The sequence below is a fragment of the Ixodes scapularis genome, unplaced genomic scaffold, assembly GCF_016920785.2.
Source record: "Ixodes scapularis isolate PalLabHiFi unplaced genomic scaffold, ASM1692078v2 PGA_scaffold0__279_contigs__length_252992795, whole genome shotgun sequence".
NCBI lineage: Eukaryota > Metazoa > Arthropoda > Arachnida > Ixodida > Ixodidae > Ixodes > Ixodes scapularis.
This window is the reverse complement of record NW_024609835.1, coordinates 174,267,764-174,290,130: the sequence shown is the minus strand read 5'-3', so window position 1 is coordinate 174,290,130 and position 22,367 is coordinate 174,267,764. Positions and strand designations below refer to the sequence as shown.

At 45.5% G+C, this 22,367-nt stretch overlaps 1 protein-coding gene and 1 non-coding gene across 4 annotated transcripts in view; both read left to right on the top strand.

Moving 5' to 3' along the window:
- The window catches only part of LOC8041526 (V-type proton ATPase 116 kDa subunit a1), a 48,229-nt gene extending 25,862 nt beyond the window's left edge, over window positions 1–22,367 (top strand). For all 3 annotated transcript variants that reach the window (XM_029980661.3, XM_029980660.3, XM_029980662.4), the window contains exons 10-18: window positions 72–222; window positions 2,099–2,238; window positions 2,659–2,795; window positions 4,318–4,396; window positions 5,630–5,748; window positions 13,060–13,282; window positions 15,395–15,776; window positions 18,205–18,376; window positions 22,031–22,367. In XM_029980661.3, the coding sequence (XP_029836521.2) occupies window positions 72–222; window positions 2,099–2,238; window positions 2,659–2,795; window positions 4,318–4,396; window positions 5,630–5,748; window positions 13,060–13,282; window positions 15,395–15,776; window positions 18,205–18,376; window positions 22,031–22,127 (1,500 nt within the window). In that variant the 3' untranslated portion in view covers window positions 22,128–22,367. The remainder of the gene's footprint in view (window positions 1–71; window positions 223–2,098; window positions 2,239–2,658; window positions 2,796–4,317; window positions 4,397–5,629; window positions 5,749–13,059; window positions 13,283–15,394; window positions 15,777–18,204; window positions 18,377–22,030) is intronic.
- Trnaf-aaa lies at window positions 18,978–19,059 on the top strand. Its single transcript has one exon. It is a non-coding gene; the product is annotated as a tRNA-Phe (tRNA).

Below are 22,367 nucleotides of genomic sequence, written 5' to 3'. Positions count from 1 at the left end.
ACACGCATTTCCCGAAGGCAATCGTGCACCACTCATGGTTGCCGCGTCCCTCTCCTCCCTTCGGCTGGCAGGAGCGGAGCGGGAGCACGGTGCCTTCGATCCTGAACCGCATGGATACAAAGGAGACTCCACCCACCTACAACCGGACCAACAAGTTCACCTCTGGCTTCCAGAACATTGTGGATGCCTACGGCGTGGCCAGCTACAGGGAGGTGAACCCCGGTAAGTGCCGGCGGGCTGCTGCAACACCTGTTCGTTTCACGCATCACGTGCGACGATGGGCGGAGTCCCACAAAAGTGCCATGTGACGTTACGAAAATGTGCGACGGAAATTAATAAGAAAGAATGTGTCGGTGAGAAGCAGTAAAAATCCCCCAGTGATAGTCGAGCCCAGGACCCCAACATTCTGAGCCAGAGACTAGCACCGTGCAAAGGAAAGACTTGGAGGCGCGAGATAACCGAGGTCGGGTAGCATGCGAGTCACCCGGCAATTGAAGTTTAATTCGAAAAAATGTGCTATCTAAGCCGTCCTGAAGTGCCTCGTGTAATGTCCAAGAGATCAGCCACTCCCGAAAAATAACCCACCCCTATTTTTGGCACAATTCGCTGTTCGTTTAAAACCACCGAGAGCCCTGCAGTAACTCCAGGGTTCTGGCCAATGGTGAACTCTGTGGAAATGGTGTTCCAATGCCTAGAACCCTGCAGTAACTGCAGGGTTCTGGCCAATGGTGACCTTGGTGGTAATGGTGTTCCTAAGCCACAGGGGAGATAAGCAAACATTGCTTACTGGGAAGGACAGTTTTCTATGCTCCATTGCCCATCAATCTGAAGACAAGCTTGGCAGGTCACAAAATATTTAAGTAACATTTTCTTTTTATCTTCTCGATTGCAAATCCAAAGTTAGCCCACTTTTAGTTTTCACCCAATTTGCTCCCGCTTTTAGGTGGGCTCTCTTTTAGAACATTACGTTCGTTATTTGCTCGTCAGTGCAAATCCTGTGTAGGCAGGTACATGGATTGTGATCCAATTCAAATTAAATTTACGTAGCTTCTTTGCCTCTACAATCTCATTACAAATATGTACTTGGTTTTAATTAGCCTAATTAGTTTTGTTAGTAGTGAAAGTTTGATTTGCAAAGACTATGGGAAGGGTTAATAGAAATTAAGTACTGAAATCAGAAAACAAACATATCCCAGTAAGCTGAAAGGTCTGGAATCCAGTAAGCTGTAAATGAAAACTCTAAAATGTTTTATATTGTAAAATCTCAAGAGATGCTCTACCCCCGAAAGATACCCACCCCCTATTTTTGGCTTGATTTGCTATATCTTTTTAAACACCGAAAGATAGCCAACTCCTAGTAACAGCAGTGTTGAGACCATTAGCTATGGTGGGATGTAAGCAAACTTTGCTGACTGGGAAGTGCACTCGTCTTTGCTTCATTGCCCCCCGCCAACAAGCTTGGAAGGGGCAAGACCTAAAAATAGCTATTTTTTAAACTTTTCTTTATTGTACACCCGAGTTAGCCCAGTCCATATTTTCAGCCGATTTGCTCTTGATGTTAGGTGGGCCATCTCTCGGGATTTTACTGTAAACTTTTTTCTAATGACACTTTTGAATTTTCCAATTTCAAAATTGTTTATTGCAGGAAGTATTTTCCAGTTTCAAAATTATTTATTGCAGCATTTACAAAAGCCTGATGCCATGATGAAGAGATTTATGTTGGAGAAGCAAAATATTGTGAAGATTGGATATGTGCAAGTTGAGATAAGGCTTCCATAAAATATTAGTGTGTGAATAGCTTATTCTGGAATAATAGCAAGAAAACATGCACAGACCCTTCGAGTCAAATTTCAAGACAAGACTTGTTTCATGAAAATACTTTGGGACAAGATAAATGCCTGTCGATAATAAAAAAAACGCAATTTCATTATTTTTTTAGGACGATTTTTATTAGTTGCAGATGCACTTTGTGTGGTACAGCTCGCCTTTGTCCCTGCGTTTTTTCAGTGTTTCTTCTTAACTCCCTTTGCAAGTTTTTGAGTAAGTAGAAGCTGTCTGCCACTTATGGTGTTTCTTCCTTCCCGCCATCCCTAATTAGCGCCTTTCACCATCATCACTTTCCCGTTCCTGTTTGCGGTGATGTTTGGGGACTCGGGGCATGGCACCATCATGTTCCTGTTTGCCCTCTGGATGGTCCTCAAGGAGAAGGGACTCATGTCACAGAAGTCCGACAATGAGGTTAGCCAGCCCGCGTTTGTCTCCGGATACCTCTAACTTCGTCAGGAGTCACAAACAAGTAATCGCAAACGAGCGTCTTTTGGTTGTCGCCGTTCTTTCCAGTACTTCCAAGTCAACTGTACTGTTTCACGTTTCGTTTCTGAAATGGGATTTCAAAAATAATGTTTAAAGAAGTTATTCCAGTTGTGGTATGTGCATATGGGCTCTTAATGATGCTCAGTGACTTGCAGCTGATAGAATTTTTGATGGAAAAAGCATTCTATAGAGAAAGACAAAAAGATAAGCTTAGGCTAACTGGCGTTTTGCACCCCTTTGAATTTCAAAACACTTTAGAATTTTAAACTAATCCAGCAAGCAGAAGCAGAGGGAAGGAAATGACTTGTCGGAAGGCAGACTGCATTAGTCGTCCTTACGTCGCAGATCTGGAACACATTCTTCGGTGGCCGCTACATCATCTTGCTCATGGGCCTGTTCAGCATCTACACTGGACTGATCTACAACGACACCTTCTCCAAGTCTTTCAACATCTTTGGATCTTCCTGGAACGTCACCAAGAGGCGAGTGTTGTCTGGGGAGTCTCGCTTTCCCGATTCAACATTGTTCCAAAGTGGTTGAAACTGAAAACCGTTTAGGAACAAATTGTTTCGGGAGCTTGTCCGGCATGAAACTGGTTTTTTCATCTCATCTAACTGACCTGGACAAAATTTAATAACTTATATAACTGGGCAGGGTTTAAGGTTTTTAAGGAACACAGCATGGGGAAACCTCGGGTCAATCTTTTAACTGCCACAAGCATTCATAGTGTCGCACTCTGAATGAGTGGTGCAAACCTCTTTTGGAGATCAATGCGAAATGTCACACAAGCTCTAAAGTTTGTGTCAGTTGACTAGTGGCTGACGCAATAATCAACCGAAATGCCAACCCTAAGACGACTCTGGAGTGTGTGTAATGTGTGCATGTTGAACTGCAGTGTGTGAAGTTTCCAAACTGAACTTTGTCAACGACTCGGTAATTGAGATGCTAGGCCAATTCCGTTTGCACCGAATCATTGTCACCTTCATTCTTCTGTAACTAAGACGAACGAGCGGGGCACATCAGTCTCCAAACAGCAACAGAGCTTCTTTTGCTTTCCATACATTTAGGAACTGGGCCGAAATACATGATGCATGTACATCATGCTTGTAGCAGCACAGACTCCCTCTTGTTTTACAGCGGAGCTGTTAAAGGCTAGGTTCCCCAGGATCGTGTCCGTGTATGTCTACACAAACCTACCTAACAGCTACCGCCATCTATAAGCAACGGCGGCAAGCACACAACCAGTATGGTTTCCGCCGTCGCTCGTAGATGGTGGCTACCTTTCCAGCTATAGTAGAAGAATGGATAGTTGGGCGCGTTGGTGGGAATTCATCGTAGGAAACAGCGCGAAAAACAGACGACAACGAAAAAGCACACGTAATGAGCGCGGCGCTCATCACGTTTGTTTCTTCGTCCTCGTCTGTTTTGCGTGCTTTTTTTTACGCTCTTACGCTCTTATCTGTTTCGGTTTGGACTCACGATGGGTCAGCTGCGCGCCCGTTACGGGAAAGAAAAATACAGCTCTGCTGGTCTTCCTTCTTCACGAGAGTGGAAAGGCTGAACATTTTTTTTATATAGAATCTTCACTAAGTTTGGTTGGTGCTTTCCCTGCAGTTAATGCCGCAGTTGTTGCTCGTACCTTGAAAATGCTTCAGCGTGGCTAGGAACAATTCCGTAAATCGCTCCGAAGCTACCCTTTTTCCTCCGCGTTTTGTCGTGGGAAATATAGTACGCAATGAACTGCATTGAATGTGCTTCTTTCCTTTCTAAGAAGGGCTGTTGGGTGGCATAACAACCTGTAGATGCATGGATGGCATGCATGCTTCGTCACATCAGGCTAGAAAACCAAATAGTACTATGGTGCAAAACATAAATTTAAAATAATCCACACTCAGCAGCATAGCTACCACAGTGGCAGCTGATGTGATGTTAGTACGAGCCATGTATGTATAAAGTGCATCTAGCAGAAATTGTGACCGAGGCGTTCCCCCTCTCCATTCCCAGAGCCATATACACCGAGCAGGAGCAGCTGGATCCTGTGGACAATTTTGCGGGATATCCATACCCCTTCGGCGTTGACCCGGTAAGGCGCTTTACCGGCGTGCCTCATTCGAGGCGATGGAATGATTTCTGTGCTAGATAGTGTGAGGCACGGGCTTAAGCACGTGGCTTTAGAGAGCAGTGCTTTGGGCAAGTTCCCCACGCAAATAACATAGGTGTCTGGTAGTAGAGCTACGGTTGTCTGCCAAATGACAATGCACCAGCGTATGGCAATTTTAATTCACTGCTGATACTTGCCTCTCATGTGACACGGCTCTGCTCCAGAAAGACATATTCATGGGGAGAGAACCTGCAATATAAACATTTCCAATCAGTCACGTTACACGGCATTTTCGCCTCATACAACCTTCCACATAGTCCATTTAGTAAACACTCGGTTTTAACGTCCCTATTATAGTGCTTTTTAACATTTATTTCTAGCTCGTGGCTGGTATCTAGTATATATTCCATGGATTGGGATACTTTTTTTATCACTTTTTTTGCCTAGTTCGAGTGTCAGTAATTTTCTTGCAAATTCATTACTGATATTGTCACTAATGAAGGTGACGAGAGGATGAACAGTGAATTGAAAATAAAGGTTTAATCGGCGAACTTCTGCCAAACAGAATAAAGAAAGAGCGTCGAGGCAGCAGAAAAGCAGGCGACTATTTGGCAATGTTATAGTGGGTGAGACTGACTCAACAAGGTCCCTGTGCAGCTCCTTATCTAGCGTGCGTCGCTATCTCAAATTTGGCGAAGAAGGTTTGAGCATTGCACGCTCGAGGCGAGAATGAGCGGGCACTTTCGAGAACAGGACGAAATGATAAGACACGCCCCGAGCAAGAACAAATGTGAATATTCCAGAATTCTGCGATCGAGCATTGCTTGTTCGACTCTGCACGCGGCAATATCTGGCCCTCCACTTGTTTGTGCTCATTGTTACCTTATCTGATACTAAGAAATTTTCTGCAGCCGTTAGCTTATTTTTTCTAACCCATAACTAGATTACAGCGTGTTTTCGTAGATAAATAGTTTTGTTACTTGTTTGTTTTTTAAGTGTTCACTCCCTTGTGTAATGCCCCCTGGGCCTTCAAGGAATAATAAATGATGATGATGATGATGATGTAAGGCCCTCCGTGCACCCTCGAGGTAACGTGAATAAACAAATAAATGAAAAGCCAACTGCAGGAACGCTTTTGGTTCGGCGCATCGGCAGCAGCTGTGAATCAGTGTGACCCGGTTGACGGTGGCTGTCGCTTACTCTTCAACGCTGCAGGTGTGGCAGCTGTCCACCAACAAGATCCCTTTCACCAACTCCTACAAGATGAAGATGTCCATCGTGCTTGGGGTGATGCAGATGCTCTTCGGCGTCTTCCTCAGCCTCTGGAACCACAGGTACAGAAGGCCATGAGGGGCGCCTTTTTCTCTGCCTATTTCCGGAACCAAACTAAGGACACTTTTCTCTGCTTTGCCATACAATGGGCCTCAACTGATGCTATGAATCACCGGAGTCATTTTAGGCTTGGAGCATGTCACGTGGCCTTCCAGATGGGCGGAATGATGCTCAGAGTGTGAATTCAAGTGGCTTGCACTGCACGCTAAATTGGCTAACCTAACTAAAAGAAATATCCTCAAAAATTTATTTATTTAATTATAGCGATTTTGAAACTGACAGCTTTCTTGCCAAGTGTCGTAATTTTGTGCATCAATATTGGTGCCGTAATGTCAATTTATAATGTCTGCGGGTTGAATTCTCACTAAAGTTTATGCTAAAACCTCATTTTCTCAAAGCACAAATTTTGGGCTCCTTGCAGATTTGCAGGAGGATATCTCAACATCTAGGGCAGATAAAAATATAACTTTTTTTGCACTGGGAAACTTAATATGTGGAGCGTGCAACATTGAGTGCAGGTTCTTCCCTATAAGCCTAGAAAATTTTTATCTATTGTTTTATTACCTGGTCACCCCACATTGAACACTGACCTCCAGTGTGTTGTAAAATCACTAGGTAGTTACGGTTAAATCTCAAAAATACTTCCAACTTTGTAGTATCTAAACATGCGTTAAACATAATTTTCTGTTGAGTAGATGTTTGCTTATGGTTCCTGAAAACAAAGGCAGGTGAGTTAATTATTTTGAGGACTGATCTACTGATTGAAAGGCTGACCAGATATTTGCAATCAGCGAGATAAACTGAACGAGCTTGTCCATTATCAATGGGTTTGGTTAAACAATAACAAGAAAAGCACTAAGATTAGTGTTTTTTCAGTGAAATGGAGTTCAAATGCGTTTTGAGTGAATGAAGGATACATATGTGCAATGTTGGGAGATTGACTGCTCAAATGTCCAGCTATACAGGTATATTACGACGAAAAGTTTTCTCACCTAACCTTCAACGGACATTTTAGCACTGCTTAGAGGAGTTAAAACTGGGACGTTACATCTCTTGTCTGAAGTAGCATCAGCCGAGCTCACTTACAATCAGCCTAAAAATGGGAAAATACGCTGCAATTTTTCTACAGTCACCTTTATAACGAAGTCCACCACAACCCTGGCGAAATTCTCAGTAGTGCAGGCAACTTCAATGTAGTAGCTGAGCGCAAAAGATTGATTATGGTGAAGCCGAATTTGTGTTATTGCATATTGACGTATCTGTGCGACATTCGAGGTGCTTTGGGAAAGACTATAGCTCCAAATATAGTGCGAGCGACATCAGAAATGAGGATCTGTACATTGACAATTGACTTATGAAAAGGGGAAACGGAGCATCTGGAAGCTCGTGCTGTAGAATCCGGACAGCTTCGTTAGGCTTGATTACCAAATCTTTTTTTTTTTTTTCTAAATGAAAATTGTTTTGCCACATGTCTTTGTGCTCGCGATTGCTTGACGCAGTTTAAAGACAACAGCCTAGCGGTTGTGCTGCCAGTGCTGCCGCTGGCAAAGTTTGTCATCTGCAGTTGAGACACCAGGTGCTCCTTGCTGCAGACTAATTTCCCAATGTCCAAACTTCCACACAACAAACTTAACTGGCTTATCGAAATATAAATTGACACCGACCACCGACACCGACCTCCGATCACGCAGCAAAGGCATTCATTGCATGTGTAAGTTTGGCCTTTGCTAAATTGGGGGGCGGCTTGCACCGCCACGTGTCGTTCGGAGGAGGCTCTCAAAGCGGCTGCGCTGCTCTCGATCGCGTATATAGTCACTAGTTTGTCAGGGTCCAGCGAGCTTTTCACGACAGCTCGGGGACGGTCGCGTAAACGGAACTCCTTTACTTGTGAACCTTCGCGCTGCACGCGCGTTTCCACTTGCGTCCCTCATTTGCGTGCACTTCCTCGCTCTCTTGCAATGTTCCCCCCAACCGCGCATCCTGCGCGCCATCTCTTGAGTCTTGCGGAAGATGTCCTCGCTACGCCGCTCTGGCACCATCTTGTGGCGAGGCATGCAACTGCATGCCTCTCCTAACAAGGTAACGTAGGAGCTGGCACGGCAGCACGGCAGAATTGGCCAAGCACTCGGCACGTCGCATGTGCAGCGTGCAGCATAGCGAGGATAACGAAAATCGCACAACCGAGCCAACAGCTTTTTTTCACACATGTCCAGCACAAAAAGGGGGGCACATTTCTTTCTGTGCGGCTCTACTGATTTCGCTTAGATTTTGGCATCACGGGTAGTCGTAGATAATTTTTTAGACCGCAGATACATAGCTCCAAGGCGGTACAATTTGGGACTTTGATTGAGCAAGATAAAAAATTTTGGATCCTGACGAAGATTGACGCTTCAGTTGAACACATGCCAAGACTGCGTAAAAAAAAAAGTTGGAGTGCCGATAAAAATACAAAAAAAAAACTCATTTTGGAGCCTAGTGGCACATACTCAATGTCACGAGCAAAACAAAAACTAAACAAGAGCCAGAAAAAAAAAAAACATGGGCCACAGCTGTACATGGAGAGTTTAGCCATTCATTGGGAAGTATAGGGGGCAAATGAGGAGGCAGCATTGGCTGAAAGCGACCTGGGCATGTTCCAGGGCATCTTCACAAATTAGAATATGGCCAACCAGAGGCCACGCATAATATTCTGTTTGTGGTCGCGAGAAACAATAGGTGCATCAGAGTAACTCTCGGTGACTGAGAATATGATGCACGTGATGTTTCAATCAGAGTCATGCAAAATCATGGTGGAAGATTTATAAAGATATAGAAGCTAAAAAAAAGTGTGTGCAGCTAGCAGAATGATCAATGCAATCTGTGCGCCAGGCGTCGAGGGCTAGGAATCTTCCATCTGAGCAATACAGTTTGAGTGGCAAATTAGTTTCTTCCGTCATTTTGCATAATTATCGAAAGTTCACGTACACCATACTTTCAACCATGAAGAGTTACTACACTTAACGCTACGCACTTATTCAAACTGTTTCTCGCTACGTCCGCTGGGGGATTATTTTCTGCTTCTGGTTGGCCAAGAGGTGTCAAGCCCTCTATCAGCGTCTAGTGCATGCCCTGGCCCTGCCCGTTCCTCCTATTGACCAGACTCTTTATATACGGTTCTGCCACGGCCTACAGCGCCTCCTCCGTCGTGCTGTTTCCGCTGCCTTGTTGCTCATTCTCGGTTTTGGGTCTAAATAATTTGTTAGCGTGCAACCTTGTGTCTTGATGGTGCTATGTGACTACGGTGACTACGTTGCTACCTACAGGCTTCCGACATAGCAACATAGTTATGTAGCACCATCTAGACACAAGATTGCACACTAACAAGTTCTTGGACTCAAAATCGAGAATGTGCGGCACGGCGGAGATGGCGCTGTGGCGGTTTCAGCAGTCGCCGATGCCAGAGACTCGTATTTACTCGCATAACGAATGCAGTTTTTTACCAAAAAATATACACATATTTGGAGGGTGCGTTCATTACGCGGGGTAAAATATTTGCATTTACACACTTTGTGCAAATGTCATTTTAGCAGCCAATATGGCACGGCAGGGTACTGTGGCACGTCCCCACTGATGGATGCGCACCCATGGCTGGTCGTGGGCATGCCAGAGTAACCATGCTCTTTAAATTGCAAACCTTTTTAGGGCGCTTTCGGCGTGCCTTTCGCCGAAGGAGAAGCATCCTACGAAGCTCACTCAGCACAGAGAGCAACGCGAGTCCTTAGGCCTAAAGCGCGAAACACATGTACGACGAAAACCTTCCGATCCGACGTGCGGACTGCCGGAATGACCTTGGGGGGGAGAGGGTTTTCGTAGCATTGGAGAGCGTTGAAAACCCTCGCCTCCGACCGTCGTATTGCGCGGTCGGACGTCGGATCGGACGGTTTCGTCGTACATGTGTTTCGCGCTTTACCACTTTGATGATTTCTGTTCGAAAGCGGACCGCAAATGACGGCGTCTGTTGATATACCTCAGTGAGATGGAAAAAAAATTCAAGAAGTGCAATCTAGGTTTTGACCTGACTTACACGGAGGAAGGACTTAATGTAAATCAAGTATTGCCAGGGTTAATGTATGCAGACGACAGTGTACTCGTATCAGAAAGTCACGAGACAGTACAGGAACTGATTAGGATTGGCAGCAGGGAAGGGGACAATTTAGGCCTAAAATTCAGTGGGGACAAGTCGGGTATAATAGTTTTCAACGACGAGAACGGGGAACCCCTGCAGATACAGGAAACGGTGATAAAACACATAGAAAAATGCAAATATCTTAGAGTATGGTTAAGTGAGGGAAAAATGTATCTAAAAGAACATGAAGATAATGTAATAAAGAAGGGGAAACGAGATTCGGCTATCATGAAACAGAGGGCACTATGGAACTATAATAGGTATGAAGTTGTTAGGGGTGTATGGAAAAGAGTCATTGTGCCAGGACTAGTCTTGTGCGAATAGTGGATTTTGAGTTCGAAGCGAATTCGAAGCGAATGGTGATTTTGGCTGAATATTTTCGAATTGAATATTGAATAGTTTTTCCACGCCTTCCATTACCATAATATAATGCTTAGACAGAACCCCAGCGAAACTTGTGAAGGTTGTTCCACCTGTTCATTTATAAGCCAAGTTTAATCTATATTTATGAACTGTGACCTCAGAAGGTCTGATGTCTTGGGATGGTAAGTAAACAACAAGCTTGACATAAAATCAATCCAATGGAAATGGCAAACTATACGCAATTGAGTGAATTTACACATCTTAAATATTTCTTCTTTCATTTCGAGTTCAAAAAGAATGACACCCGCATGATGCACGCAGGTTGTAAGGGCATCTCTGCCCAACATACTCTTGCAAAACAGTCAGTTTAATTTTAAAACTTCTACTACAATGTAGATACTGTAAAACCCTTAATGTTCGCGAGCCCTTAATTTTCGCGAATATCCCGAATTGAAAAATCCACGAAACTTAAAGGCACGCGAAAATTTCAGTCTTCAAGAATTTCAATGCAGGTCTCTGGTATTCACAATCTTTAGTGGCTGCGATATGTCCCCTGTAACCGATTCGCGAAAAATAGGGGCCCCGAAAATAAAATGTTTTGTTTTACAATATACACATCCACAAAGTTTCCATTTTTTTTTATATACAGCCGGCACGCGTGCACCATCCCGCTTTGAATGTATGGTTTTCATCCAAGCACGCAACTGCTTATATTCATACTTTCCTAATGTTTATCGCGGCGGGTTACTCCGTTGAGTGCGCTTCTTACCGAGCACCGATGTAATGCGGAGAAGCAACACCCGCGGAGCTTGCTTCCGCGGCTATTGCTTCTCCGCAGCGCACCGCTGTTCAGAAAGAAGCGCACTCAACGGGGCTAACCCACCGCAATCAACACTTCGAAAAAGGCGAATAGTGGAGTTCTTCTCGAAGCGAATATCGAATAGTGTATTATTCGGAACTACTATTCGAAATTCCAAATATTCGCACAACCCTAGCCAGGACTGTCATTTGGGCATGCACTATTGTGTATGAGGTCAGCAATCCAGGCAGGTTTAGAGATACAGCAAAGGAGTGTGGGTAAATTGGCATTGGGGCACATGGAAATACACCAAATTAAGGGAGCACAGGGGGATATCGGTTGGGCATCTTTCGATTGTAGAAAAGCGATTAATAAAGTAAAATTTTAACAAAGACTGGCTGAAATTGAGGATACACGGTGGGCAGCGAAAGTGTAAGAGTGTATATATATGAAAAGTCTAAACACTAAGCGGACAAGCCGAACCCGCAAGCTGAGATCTAAATAAATTCAACGAGATGGGACCAATCGGAGCATATTAGTAGAAAACGGAGTAAAGGAAATAGAGAGGAAATTGTGGGGCGAGAGAATGCAAGGAAAATCAGCTTCAAAAAATATACAGGGCACAAAAACAAGAAATAAAGAAGGAACAGTTCTATGATAATTCATTGGGGAGTTCATTGCTGTTTGAAGCTAGAACAGGGGTGCTAAGAACGAAAACATATAAAACTAAATACCAAGAAATACACTACATGCGACATATGCAACTGCGAATGGGAAATTATAGAACATGTAATTTTAAGGTGCACGGGACTTAGTCTTACCCTCTTGGGGGGAATGACTACGGATTTTATGAGGGCACTGGATTTTGCAGATATGGATGGATGAATGGATAGGGAAAGAGTTGCGGTAAACAAGGGGAGATTGGAAAATTGATGGAAAAGATCTAGGGAGGGGTAAAAATACAGATAAAAATAAGCGATGGAAACGCTTTAAAAGGGGGGGGGGGTTGTGTTAAAACAAATTTTATACAAATTTTAAAATAAAAGGGATGACGAAATGGGAGGCTAAGTGGCGCTAGCTGCCGCCCGTTACAAAGGGTATAGCCATTACCACCCATCCATCCATGACATCAGTGCATCCGATGGGCGGTGCACGTCCGGGGCTGGGCAATTCCTTGACCCCAGCTTCGTTAGGTGTGCGCACTGCTCGCTTTCACGGTTGATCACTTCCTCAACTACGCACTTGCAGCCATTGCGAGAGTGGCTTGGCTTGGCTTGACTTGACTTGACCTGACTTGGCTTGGCCTGGCCGCTTGGTGGCAAAAAACAAAAATTGACTTGGTGTGCTTGGTAGTTAGCTAAGAACTTTGGACGCAGTTCGAGACTTCCGGAGCCGAAAATCGGAGGAGCGTTTATTACGTGAGAGAAAACAATGTTCAAATATTGATGCCCGTTGTTGGGGGTGCGTTCGTTATGCAAATAAATACGCCTTTTCTTTCTCTACATGCATCACTTGAGAGTGACAATTTACATGAAATCAATTGGTTTTTGCCTAGAAAATTTGTAATGCCGGTCATTTTTGCTTCCCGGGGCCGCAGAATTGCTTCATTAAACAGATATAGTATTTGTGAAATAGAGATTTGTTGTAGTAGTCCGAAAAATTTACTGAACAAATAGGTGATTGACTGGGACATTATTTTACTTCGTTAAATGGGCGTTTTCATAGTATACAGGCGTTCGTTATAAAGGTTTTCGACTGTATGATTAACTTTGGTTTAACGAAGTTTGTTATGTCGCATTCTTGCTCTATTTTTAGGAAAGGAGGGAACAAAGAAGCTTCTGTTAAAACAGGTTTGAATGCTTATTTCCGTACAGTAGTACTGGCCTCATTAACTTCAAGCAGGGTGTTGGTACCTCTTGCACCTGCTTCGCTCAAAGAAATCCTGGAAACTGGAGAGGAGCTGAAAGGCCTCTCGCCCCACTGCAGGTTCTTCCACAACTCTGTGAACATCTTCTGCGAGTTCATCCCGCAGCTCATATTCCTGTGTGCCATCTTCGGGTACCTGGTGGTGATCATCTTTGCCAAGTGGACCATCAACTTCGGCAAGGGCACCTTCTGCGCCCCGAGCCTGCTCATCACCCTCATCAACATGTTCCTGTTCTCGTACCCCAAGGAGCCCTGCTACCAGGCTCAGTTCTACAGCGGACAGGTGCGGAGCTGCCCTTCTTTCCAAAAAATGGTTCAAAATCCGAGATCATTAACAATTAAAGGTTTACTCCGGCTAGCACATACGTCAACAAAAGTATGGACATTACCGTAATATCCAGAGGAATGCCCCACCCCCGAAAGATGGTAACCTAATCCTACTTTTGACATGATTTGCCTTTCTTTTTTATGCAGAAAGGTAGACTACTTCTGGTAATTGCAGTACCTTGGCCAATGATGACATCGGCAAAAACAGTGTTGCTTAACCGCAACGTGAGATAAGCGAACATTACTGACTGGGAAGGACGGTCGTCTTTGCGGCATCTCTCTGGATACTGTGGTAATGTTTCCAAAACAAGCTCTTGGGAAAACGTCTTTTTCTGCGCTAGAAGACAAGCTGCTGCTGAGGTAGTGCAGGCATTGGCGGGTGTAGCAGGCTGCCAATCATGGCAGACAACACTTTCGCCCTAGCGCCGAGCTGCAGCCGGCTGCCTGGTATGTGACGTCGCGATTTGTACGATGCAGTCTGAGTATGTACGTGACGACACAGGAGCAATGTTGCTCGCCACAAGCAAAGTTTCGGTTTGTGATAAACTTTAAATGAAGATTTCGCAATTGAATATTACACCTTTTCGGAAAGAAATTACGTATAACCGTTTATTATTACCTCGGGATGTATAATAAAGCATGAACTCAAGCTCCTCGGATCTGACCAAAGGTGCCCTTCTTTCTCGGAGTAAACAAAACAACTTGTGACACTAGATGAGCCATCAAAAACTCTTATGATGATACAGGGGGTTTTTACCCATGGGAAGGAGGAAGATAATCCAGTTTATGAAGTGATCATGGGCTTATCAACATATTGAAATCTAGGTTTGAAACAGGTCTAATTAGAATAAGGGCGTATTTCGACCAAGGATTTGCAAGAGGAGTCTCACTTTTGTGTCTGCTAGTCTTTTTTTTGTTTTGTTTTCTTTTTATGTCCTTATGTTTTCTCTAGCAAATAGTCAAAAGGGAATGTGTCTCAAGACTCAGGTAGCCAAGTGCAGGATATGTGTAGTATAAAAAAGCAATCTCATCGCTCACCTTGGCAGTGGTTATATTATTATGGCTGGGCTGCATACTTTTAGCAAGCTGGATTTTGAGTTTTCACTTTTAGTAAGACGAATCGACAGACATATTTCTGTAAAGTCCCGAATAAAACTTCACCAGTTCTTGTAGGTACAAAAGAGACTTACCGTATTTTCCGGGCTATAGTCCGCGGACTATACATGTTTAAAAGTTGAAATTTCTGGCTGTGCGGACTATCTACGCGTGCAAACTATACAGGAATTACGTTTTTCAATATCGTTGATTATGACGAGACGGGAAGGATTTTGTGAATAAAAGAGTATGTTATTGATAATTTATGTATATTATAGGCTTTTTTTGTGAGCTAAGAAAACATACATATGTCAAGGTGTGCCGCATATGAGAGGAATTGCGTGTCGACTAAGCACCAGGTGCGGACTATGCACTGGGTGCGGACTATGCAGCGGGTGCGGACTATCTAAGCAAATACTTTCATTTTTGACCCCAAATTTGCCTCTGCGGACTATACACTGGGTGCGGACTATAGTCTGGAAAATACGGTAAATATTTCTTTGAAGAGAGATTGCAAAAGCCCTCTTTGCCAAATAGACACTCAGTTATAATAATTCAACGCCTCAAAATGCCCACTAGTCATTGTCACGCTCAAAGCAAATGCTAAGTAGTTTGCTATTCAAAACACTCAGAAAAAAAAGTTGATTACTCAGTTTATTAATGCAAAGGTAAATAAGAATGGAAGGAAAAATAAAAGTATAGGAAACGGTCACTATTGAAGAACCTAAATTGCTTACTACCCCGTCCTCATCCATTAACTCTTTTTGTCTAGCTCGGAGAGGCTGAAACTTTCTGATCTTGAGGAATGTTAATCAGTCTCGAATGATAAACAAACAACTCCTCCCAGTCTCATCACTGATGCACTGGCGGTTCCCACCCACCAATATGTCGGGGACCCCTCTTAGATCGCATTGCGCATTCTCCGTTTTCTGACTTTATCCCCGGGGCTTTGTTTTGCTTGGCCCGCTCGCAGCAAGGGCTCCAGTGTTTCCTGGTGGTGCTGGCAGTCATCTGCATCCCCTGGATCCTGCTAGCCAAGCCGCTGCTGCTCCGCCACCGCCACCTCAAGAGCGGCCGGGGCCGCAGCGCCACGGGCGCCAGCAATGCGGGCGGCATCGCTTCTTCTGGGGCGGCGGCGCTCAAGGATGCGGAGGACGGGGCCGCCAACTCTGTGCCCGTGGCGGAGGTGGTGAAGCCGGCCGGAGGCCATGGGGGCCACGACGGGGGAGACGGGGAGTTCGACTTTGGGGACACCTTCATCAACCAGACGATCCACACCATTGAGTACTGCCTGGGCTCCGTGTCCCACACGGCATCTTACCTGCGGCTCTGGGCCCTCAGCCTGGCACACGCACGTGAGTGCACAGTCTGCTGACGGCACCTCGCAGTCTCGCATCGTCTGACGCGGTTTCCTACGCAATTGGGTCTGGACGTAACGCCCGGAATGGGTGCGAGCGGTTACACCTACGGGGTGCAGCCATAAGGTCGAACACATTTGCATTTGGCACGACTTGAAAAATTCCAATTCTGAACGTGCGTAGTACCTGAAATCGGGCACGCGAACATAGCTTCGTGAGAAGTTTTATGTCTACTCTTTTTATAGCTCAATCGGAGGTGGTCAGATATTAGAAATAGATCAACAACGGCGGCCGCGCATTTCCTGTGCCCTATTCTGGTTGTTTATCGGGTTTGTGAGCTTGCTCTCAAATGGTTCATATATTTTGTTAAAAGTATTAATTGCAATTATTGCGCTCATCGCCAGCCTCTTCTATTGGTTCTTGGCATTTTGGTGTCCAAGAAGCCACCCGGGAGCGAGCTAATAAACCAGCGTGCAGATGACAAACAGGCTTTTATAGGACCTATGAAATACATGGCCTCCAATTTCGCTTTATTATTATTTTATTACTTTGAGTTTGAGCTCTAAAAAAATAGACATAGAGCTTCTTGTGGAACTATGGTGGCATGCCCAATTTCGGGTACATGTATGTTTGGAATTCGAGTTTTGCAAGGCAAACCCTACGACCGCACCCTGTAGACGCAATGTCCAGTATGGACTCTCAGTTAGGCCTATGTGCAACATTGAGTATTTGCAACTTTCACTGCCTTCAGACCAACACGCAGCCCTGACGTCACGCAGCTGCTGTGGCGCTGTCGACGGCACTGCGCATGCGCAGATGTTTCACGCGAATTCGGTTTCTGTGCACGTGCAGTGCCCACACCTGGCGTGGGCAAACGTGGGCTTGTTTGTAAACAGCGTGTCGGTCTATAGGGGGTGCACTAATTCTTATCAAAATAGGTGTTATTTGGATGATCACCGTTAAACAGCAGTATATATATGGTACGAGCAATATCAGATCCTTACCTCGTACTTCCATGACAGGAAGGTGTAAGCACCTTCACTCTGAGGCCGATCATTCAGGAGCTAGGGAGCACGATTCTCGCACCGCGGTTTCACTATCGCCGAAAGTTGTGAACAGACGTTGGGTTGGGCCTGTAGATATAACATCTGGTATGACTATCCATGGTTAGGCCTAGGTGCACAGTCCGGCTTAGTTGTAATGTCCACCCAATGTTTGTCCGCAGTTAGGCCTAAGTGTAATAATAAATAATACGGCCAGAAGTTGGTCAGCCTTAATGACCGTCTGCTGTCTCAGCTGTACAAGAGAAATTTATCTAGTGCTGTACAGCCGCTAGCCTAAGGTCTTTAATGTGCACCACGCAGTAGCGATACACGACCGCATGCCAGTACAATTCTCGTTCAGATCGAAACAGGCAGGGGTGGGAATTCAACCCAGGATCCCTCGGTTCTGAAGCGTGAACTTTCACTCCATGTGCTCTGAGCTGGTGTGTGCTAGCCTGCTCGGACACAAATCCCCTGCCCAGGTGTAATGTCCACCACAGTTGTGCTCGGTTAACGGGGCGATGCAACAATTTTAGTACTTTGCGCATATACCGCTTAGAACGGATCCCTGACGTTAATGACCTATGAAACACTCGTTCGTTTTTCACCCCACACAATAAAAGTCCCAGAAAAAAAAATGAAAGTGAAACGAGCAACGTTCGCCCCCTGAACTCGCAGCCAGAACAAGCGGCCATGTGATCTGGAGTCTATTATAGCCGCCAACGTTGATCATAGCCACGCGCTGGGATTGGCAAAGCACATTACACGATTGGACACTGGCCACTACCCAAATGCTTCTCGGGCTAGTAATTATCACGAGCCCAAATCGAGTGCCCACGCAATGTGCGGGTCCAATCTATGAACTGCATTAAAATATCGTCATTGGGGTGTACTGCGATCCCCACGTTACGTTATCGAATTTCGCGAAGGAAAGATTGAATGAAAATGATCACTTTTGTCCTTGAAATTACACCGCAACAAAGGAGTTTCTTTGCCAGTGGCATCACGTGCGACTATCCTTGAGTCCCACTAGTGCCAGTAAGCTCGTGTAAATTTTTCATTCCAATGGAATATCGTTGCACCGCCCCTTTAAGCCTATGTGTAACATCCAGCTCAGTTGCACACAGTGGAGCCTAGACGTAATGTCCAGCTGGCAATTGCTTATGGTCAGGATGCAATGTTCCTCTATCTAATCAAAATCTTGCAAGAAAATGGTTTCATATATTGTGCCTAATTTCACGGCCTGGGATCTGCCATGGTAAGCATACTTTTTACTTTTTGTTGCTAAAGGGTGCAATGCAGTATCAGTCTGGTCCCAAACACCATCTGTTTTCGAACACCGTCCCTTGTTCCCAAATGACGTCTGTCGGTTCCCCGTGCAGAGCTGTCCGAAGTGCTGTGGAACATGGTGCTGCGTTTTGGCCTGCAAATGGACAGCCTGGCCGGGGGCCTGTTCCTCTACCTGACCTTTGCCGCCTGGGCCTGCCTCACTGTGGCCGTCCTGCTGGTCATGGAGGGACTCTCGGCCTTCCTCCACGCCCTCCGTCTGCACTGGTGAGTGTGTTGCACTCTCCAGATGGGACCGCCAAGCGATTTCGTGGTTGTGGCACGCGGCGGTATCTCGGACGACGACGACCCGGTCGTCCGAGATCATCATTCCAGTACATCATTCCAGTAGTGGGACGACGACGACCCACTACTGGAAATGGCATCCGTTGTTGATGTAGTTGTCAATGCTGTAGTAGTTGTTGATGTTGCAGTTGGCAATGTAGGGCTTCTGTCGTCGATGTTGCCCAATCTTTGAAAAAATGACCGCATTTCCACGTGGTGAATGATGTTGATGGGGGCGAAGCTCTGGTGGTGCTTGTCTGCGCAGACGCCGAGCCGCAGCATGCCGAGCCTTTCGTTCGTTTTCATCCATGTCGGAAAGAGAATGTGTGGTATAGAACATGGTTATATACGCATTTGAGCATTTGACCGCAGTGCCCTCTCGTCTATAAACGTTGAGCGGCATGCAAAGTTTAACGCGATTATATACGCATTTGACCGCAACACCCTCTCCTGTATAGACGTTAAGCGGCTACATGGAATGTTTCATCCATGACATCCCCAGCCCTTGAGTTACTACCACATCTCAGAGCCCCCTATTGGTCCCACAGTCGTGGTCGAGTGGTTAAAGCGATGGACTAAAAATCCATTGGGGTCTCCCCGCACAGGTTCGAATCCTGTCGACTGCGCAAACATTTTTTAGAGCGCCGCTCTTAGGTGCCCGTTTCCAGCTTGAGCGGCGTCGCCGTTGGCGTCGGCATAACCACGCGTTGCATGCAACCTCAGTACCCTTCCCTCCTCCTCCTCAAGAGCTGCGCTCCGATTCGGCGTTACAGGAAGTTGTAAACGGCTTTCACTTTTTTTTTTTTTTTTTCATCTTTTTTTTTTTTTTTTTTTTTGCTTTACATGAGCACGAGCTTGAGCACCAGCAAGATTGATGTGAGCACGGACGCCGGACAAGGCTAGACCCTAAGAAGCTGCGCCCCTAAAAGATTGCCCGCCACCTGTGGGAATCGAACCTGGGGTCGTTGCGTGTGAAGTGGGGGCGTTTCCACTGAGCTACGCCACAACGTTAAGAACCAGCTCTATACTTGGGGTTTTTGTACAGTTGAACCTCGATTTAGCGAAGTCACCGGGACCCCCTAATTATTTCGTTAAATCGGGAACTTCGTAAAGTCGAGAAAGACATTCTTCGGGATAGGCTGCGCGGGGAATCCGAATTTGTTCGTTAAATCAGGAAACTCGTAAAATCGGGTTTCGTTAAATTGAGGTTCAACTGTAGTACCCGATGCTCGCCGGACACACTCTCTGAAAGAAAAAAATGGCCGACACCAAAAATTGTATGTAGCACTGTCATGAAGAGCTTGTGCCGGAAGATGTGCTTTCACACACTTTGGAACAAAAAAAAAAAAAAAAAAAAAAAAAGAAATGAAAAGCATTTAGAACAAAATGGTCAGATGTCAGTGGACCTTTTCCAGAGATCGTTGGGTGCATGCACACCGACTCTGAGAGAGGGGAGGAAAGGGAAAGGCACCATTTTTTGGGGCCTGTCTCGTCTGCTCAGTTGCTCGGACAGTGCTGGTTCGGCTTTACACTTTCTGCTTTTTTCACAGCTTAGCTTTATAGTTGTCATACCTCACCACTGCACAGCTGTTTAGTTGCACAAATAGTAACAAAAATGGTTCAAATGCAAGATTTTGTAGGGCTCTAGCAGCCTTTTGCGAGTAATGCACGAAAGCACCCGATGTCAAACACCACGCCCTTTTGCCCCGCTTTCAAAAGCCCCTGTTTCAGAAAGTACTCAACACGACGCTGGGATGTTCAAGACAGTAATTCTGCTAGTGAGCTTGTGTGACGTAGTCATGCCGTGCCCAGTACTCAAGAATAACTGAATAAAGCTTTCTATTATTCAGGCGTGCGCTATACACATTCACGTCTTGAAATGTTAAAAGTTAAAACTTAAAAGAAAATATTGGTCACTGGCATAACAATTAAAACGTGCAAAATGGATTCAAGCCTTACGGCGACAGAACCGACGGAACCCCTTGGCAACCAACCAGGAACTCTCCTGTTTGCAGTTCCCACTTTGTTGAAGGTTCATAAACTTGCCGAATTCAAAGAGATGTTTCTAACATACCGACGGTACAGGCAAGCCTTTGCGATATCAAGACTGTCCGGATTTCATCACGTCCGAGTTTGTTTACATGGCCCCAAGTACGGTGACGTTTTGTGCGCTCGCGGGGTACTACAGGACGGCGAAGTAACTGAACACAAAGCTGTTGTCTCGCAATAAGCTTAAAAAAATTGCAGGAGAATCCTCGGGACTGTTTACGTGTAAAAAGGCGAAAGCGTTATAGTCACACGGGAGAAATGTTTTCAAGTGATGTTTCTACACATTAAAGTTTAAGACAATGTCCTGGAGTTCGACGCCAAGTACAGCATCTAGGATGACGTCAAGAACGACTTCTAGGACAACCCCTAGGACGACATCGAACGATGCCTAGAGGACGATGTCTAGAGGAGGACATTTGAGGAGGCTGTGGCGTATTTGCATGGGCGGCCACATTTGCCTGCGGAAGCCGCCTTAGATGTAGACTCTGCTGTCGATGTCGATTACATCAATGAGGTCTAGGACGACACCAAAGACAGCCTCGTCCTTGAGCATACGATTGACCGGCGCATGCCGCTCAATCATATTTTTATGGCTATATATACGCCGCTTTTTTGCTCAATGGGATAAGTAAAACTTTCGCCTTAATTGAAGTCCCGTTGAGGTTGCACCTGACGTGTATGTGTAAGTAATGATGGGGAGAGGGAGAGCAGTGCCTCTGCTGTAGAGGGTTTTGTGTTCGTACATGAGCATTTTTGCCAGGAAGCGTCACTAACAGCTATTGCCGTAAAACGCCGGGGTACTACGGTATTTCTAAAAGGCTAGCGTCGCTTCTGCAGTACTCGAATACTGTCAGCGCTACTTGCACGTGCACGAGACTATATTTGGACAAAATATTTTTGCAGTAGAGCGCGTGCAAATGAGACAAGATGACTCTACGCTTTCTGGCGGCCTTGCAGTGCTGCAGCACAGCCGGAGCTAGCCAGCCTTGACGACGTAGCTCAAAATAGTTGATGCCCAGTATAGTGGTTTGTTTGATCGAGGGTGTTTAAGGCATCGATGTACTTCTAGGGTCCTTTGTTGGGTTGGGCTTAATTGGACGTCTTCTTTTTTTTTTTTTTGTTATTCCATCCAACCAGGCTAATCTCATTTGAATGTTTGCATTCAAGTCCTAAGGTCCATCATTGGCAAAACCAGATTCCTAGAAATCTTGCTTTAAAACTCCATGGTCTAGCTCAGTGGTTGGGTCCCTGAAGGCCTTCTTGGGGTCCCTGAAGCGTTAGATCGTCGGTCAAATTGGAGAACTAAAACATTTTTTTCATTGATGAGTTAGTAGGGTTGATTATTCTGTTTCAAGGCTGCAAAGTTGGTTTGCACACATTTAGTTTCTTTTATTTACCCTTGCGTCCTTGCAGTCGTTGAATACCGCCCCCGCCCCCCGCCAGATCCCCCATCGCTTCCCCCGATCCAGAGGGGCCGCCTAAACATTTGGGGTTGAGATCTACCGGTCTAGCTTTTAATCCGACCTCTCCCATCTTGCTCTCGCCCAGGGTGGAGTTTCAAAGCAAGTTCTACAAGGGGGAAGGCTACATGTTCCTGCCCTTTGCCTTTGACGTCATCCTGGAGACCTCCGGTGCCGAAGACTGATGCCCCTCTGCCCTCCAGGTCATCTGCGAGTTAGCAAGTCACGCTTTTCGACGGTGTTCTCCCCAGGTAGATAAGGTGATGTGCGCATTAACATTTAATTTAGCCAAGCTCTCTACACGGTCTGTTCAGATCTGTGTGTTGAGTAATGAAACTGCTGTAGGCTTTTAGCAGCATTGCTGTCTTACCCAAATGATGTTATCCAAGAATGTGTTCGTGGAATAAAGCATTCCAAAGTGAGAA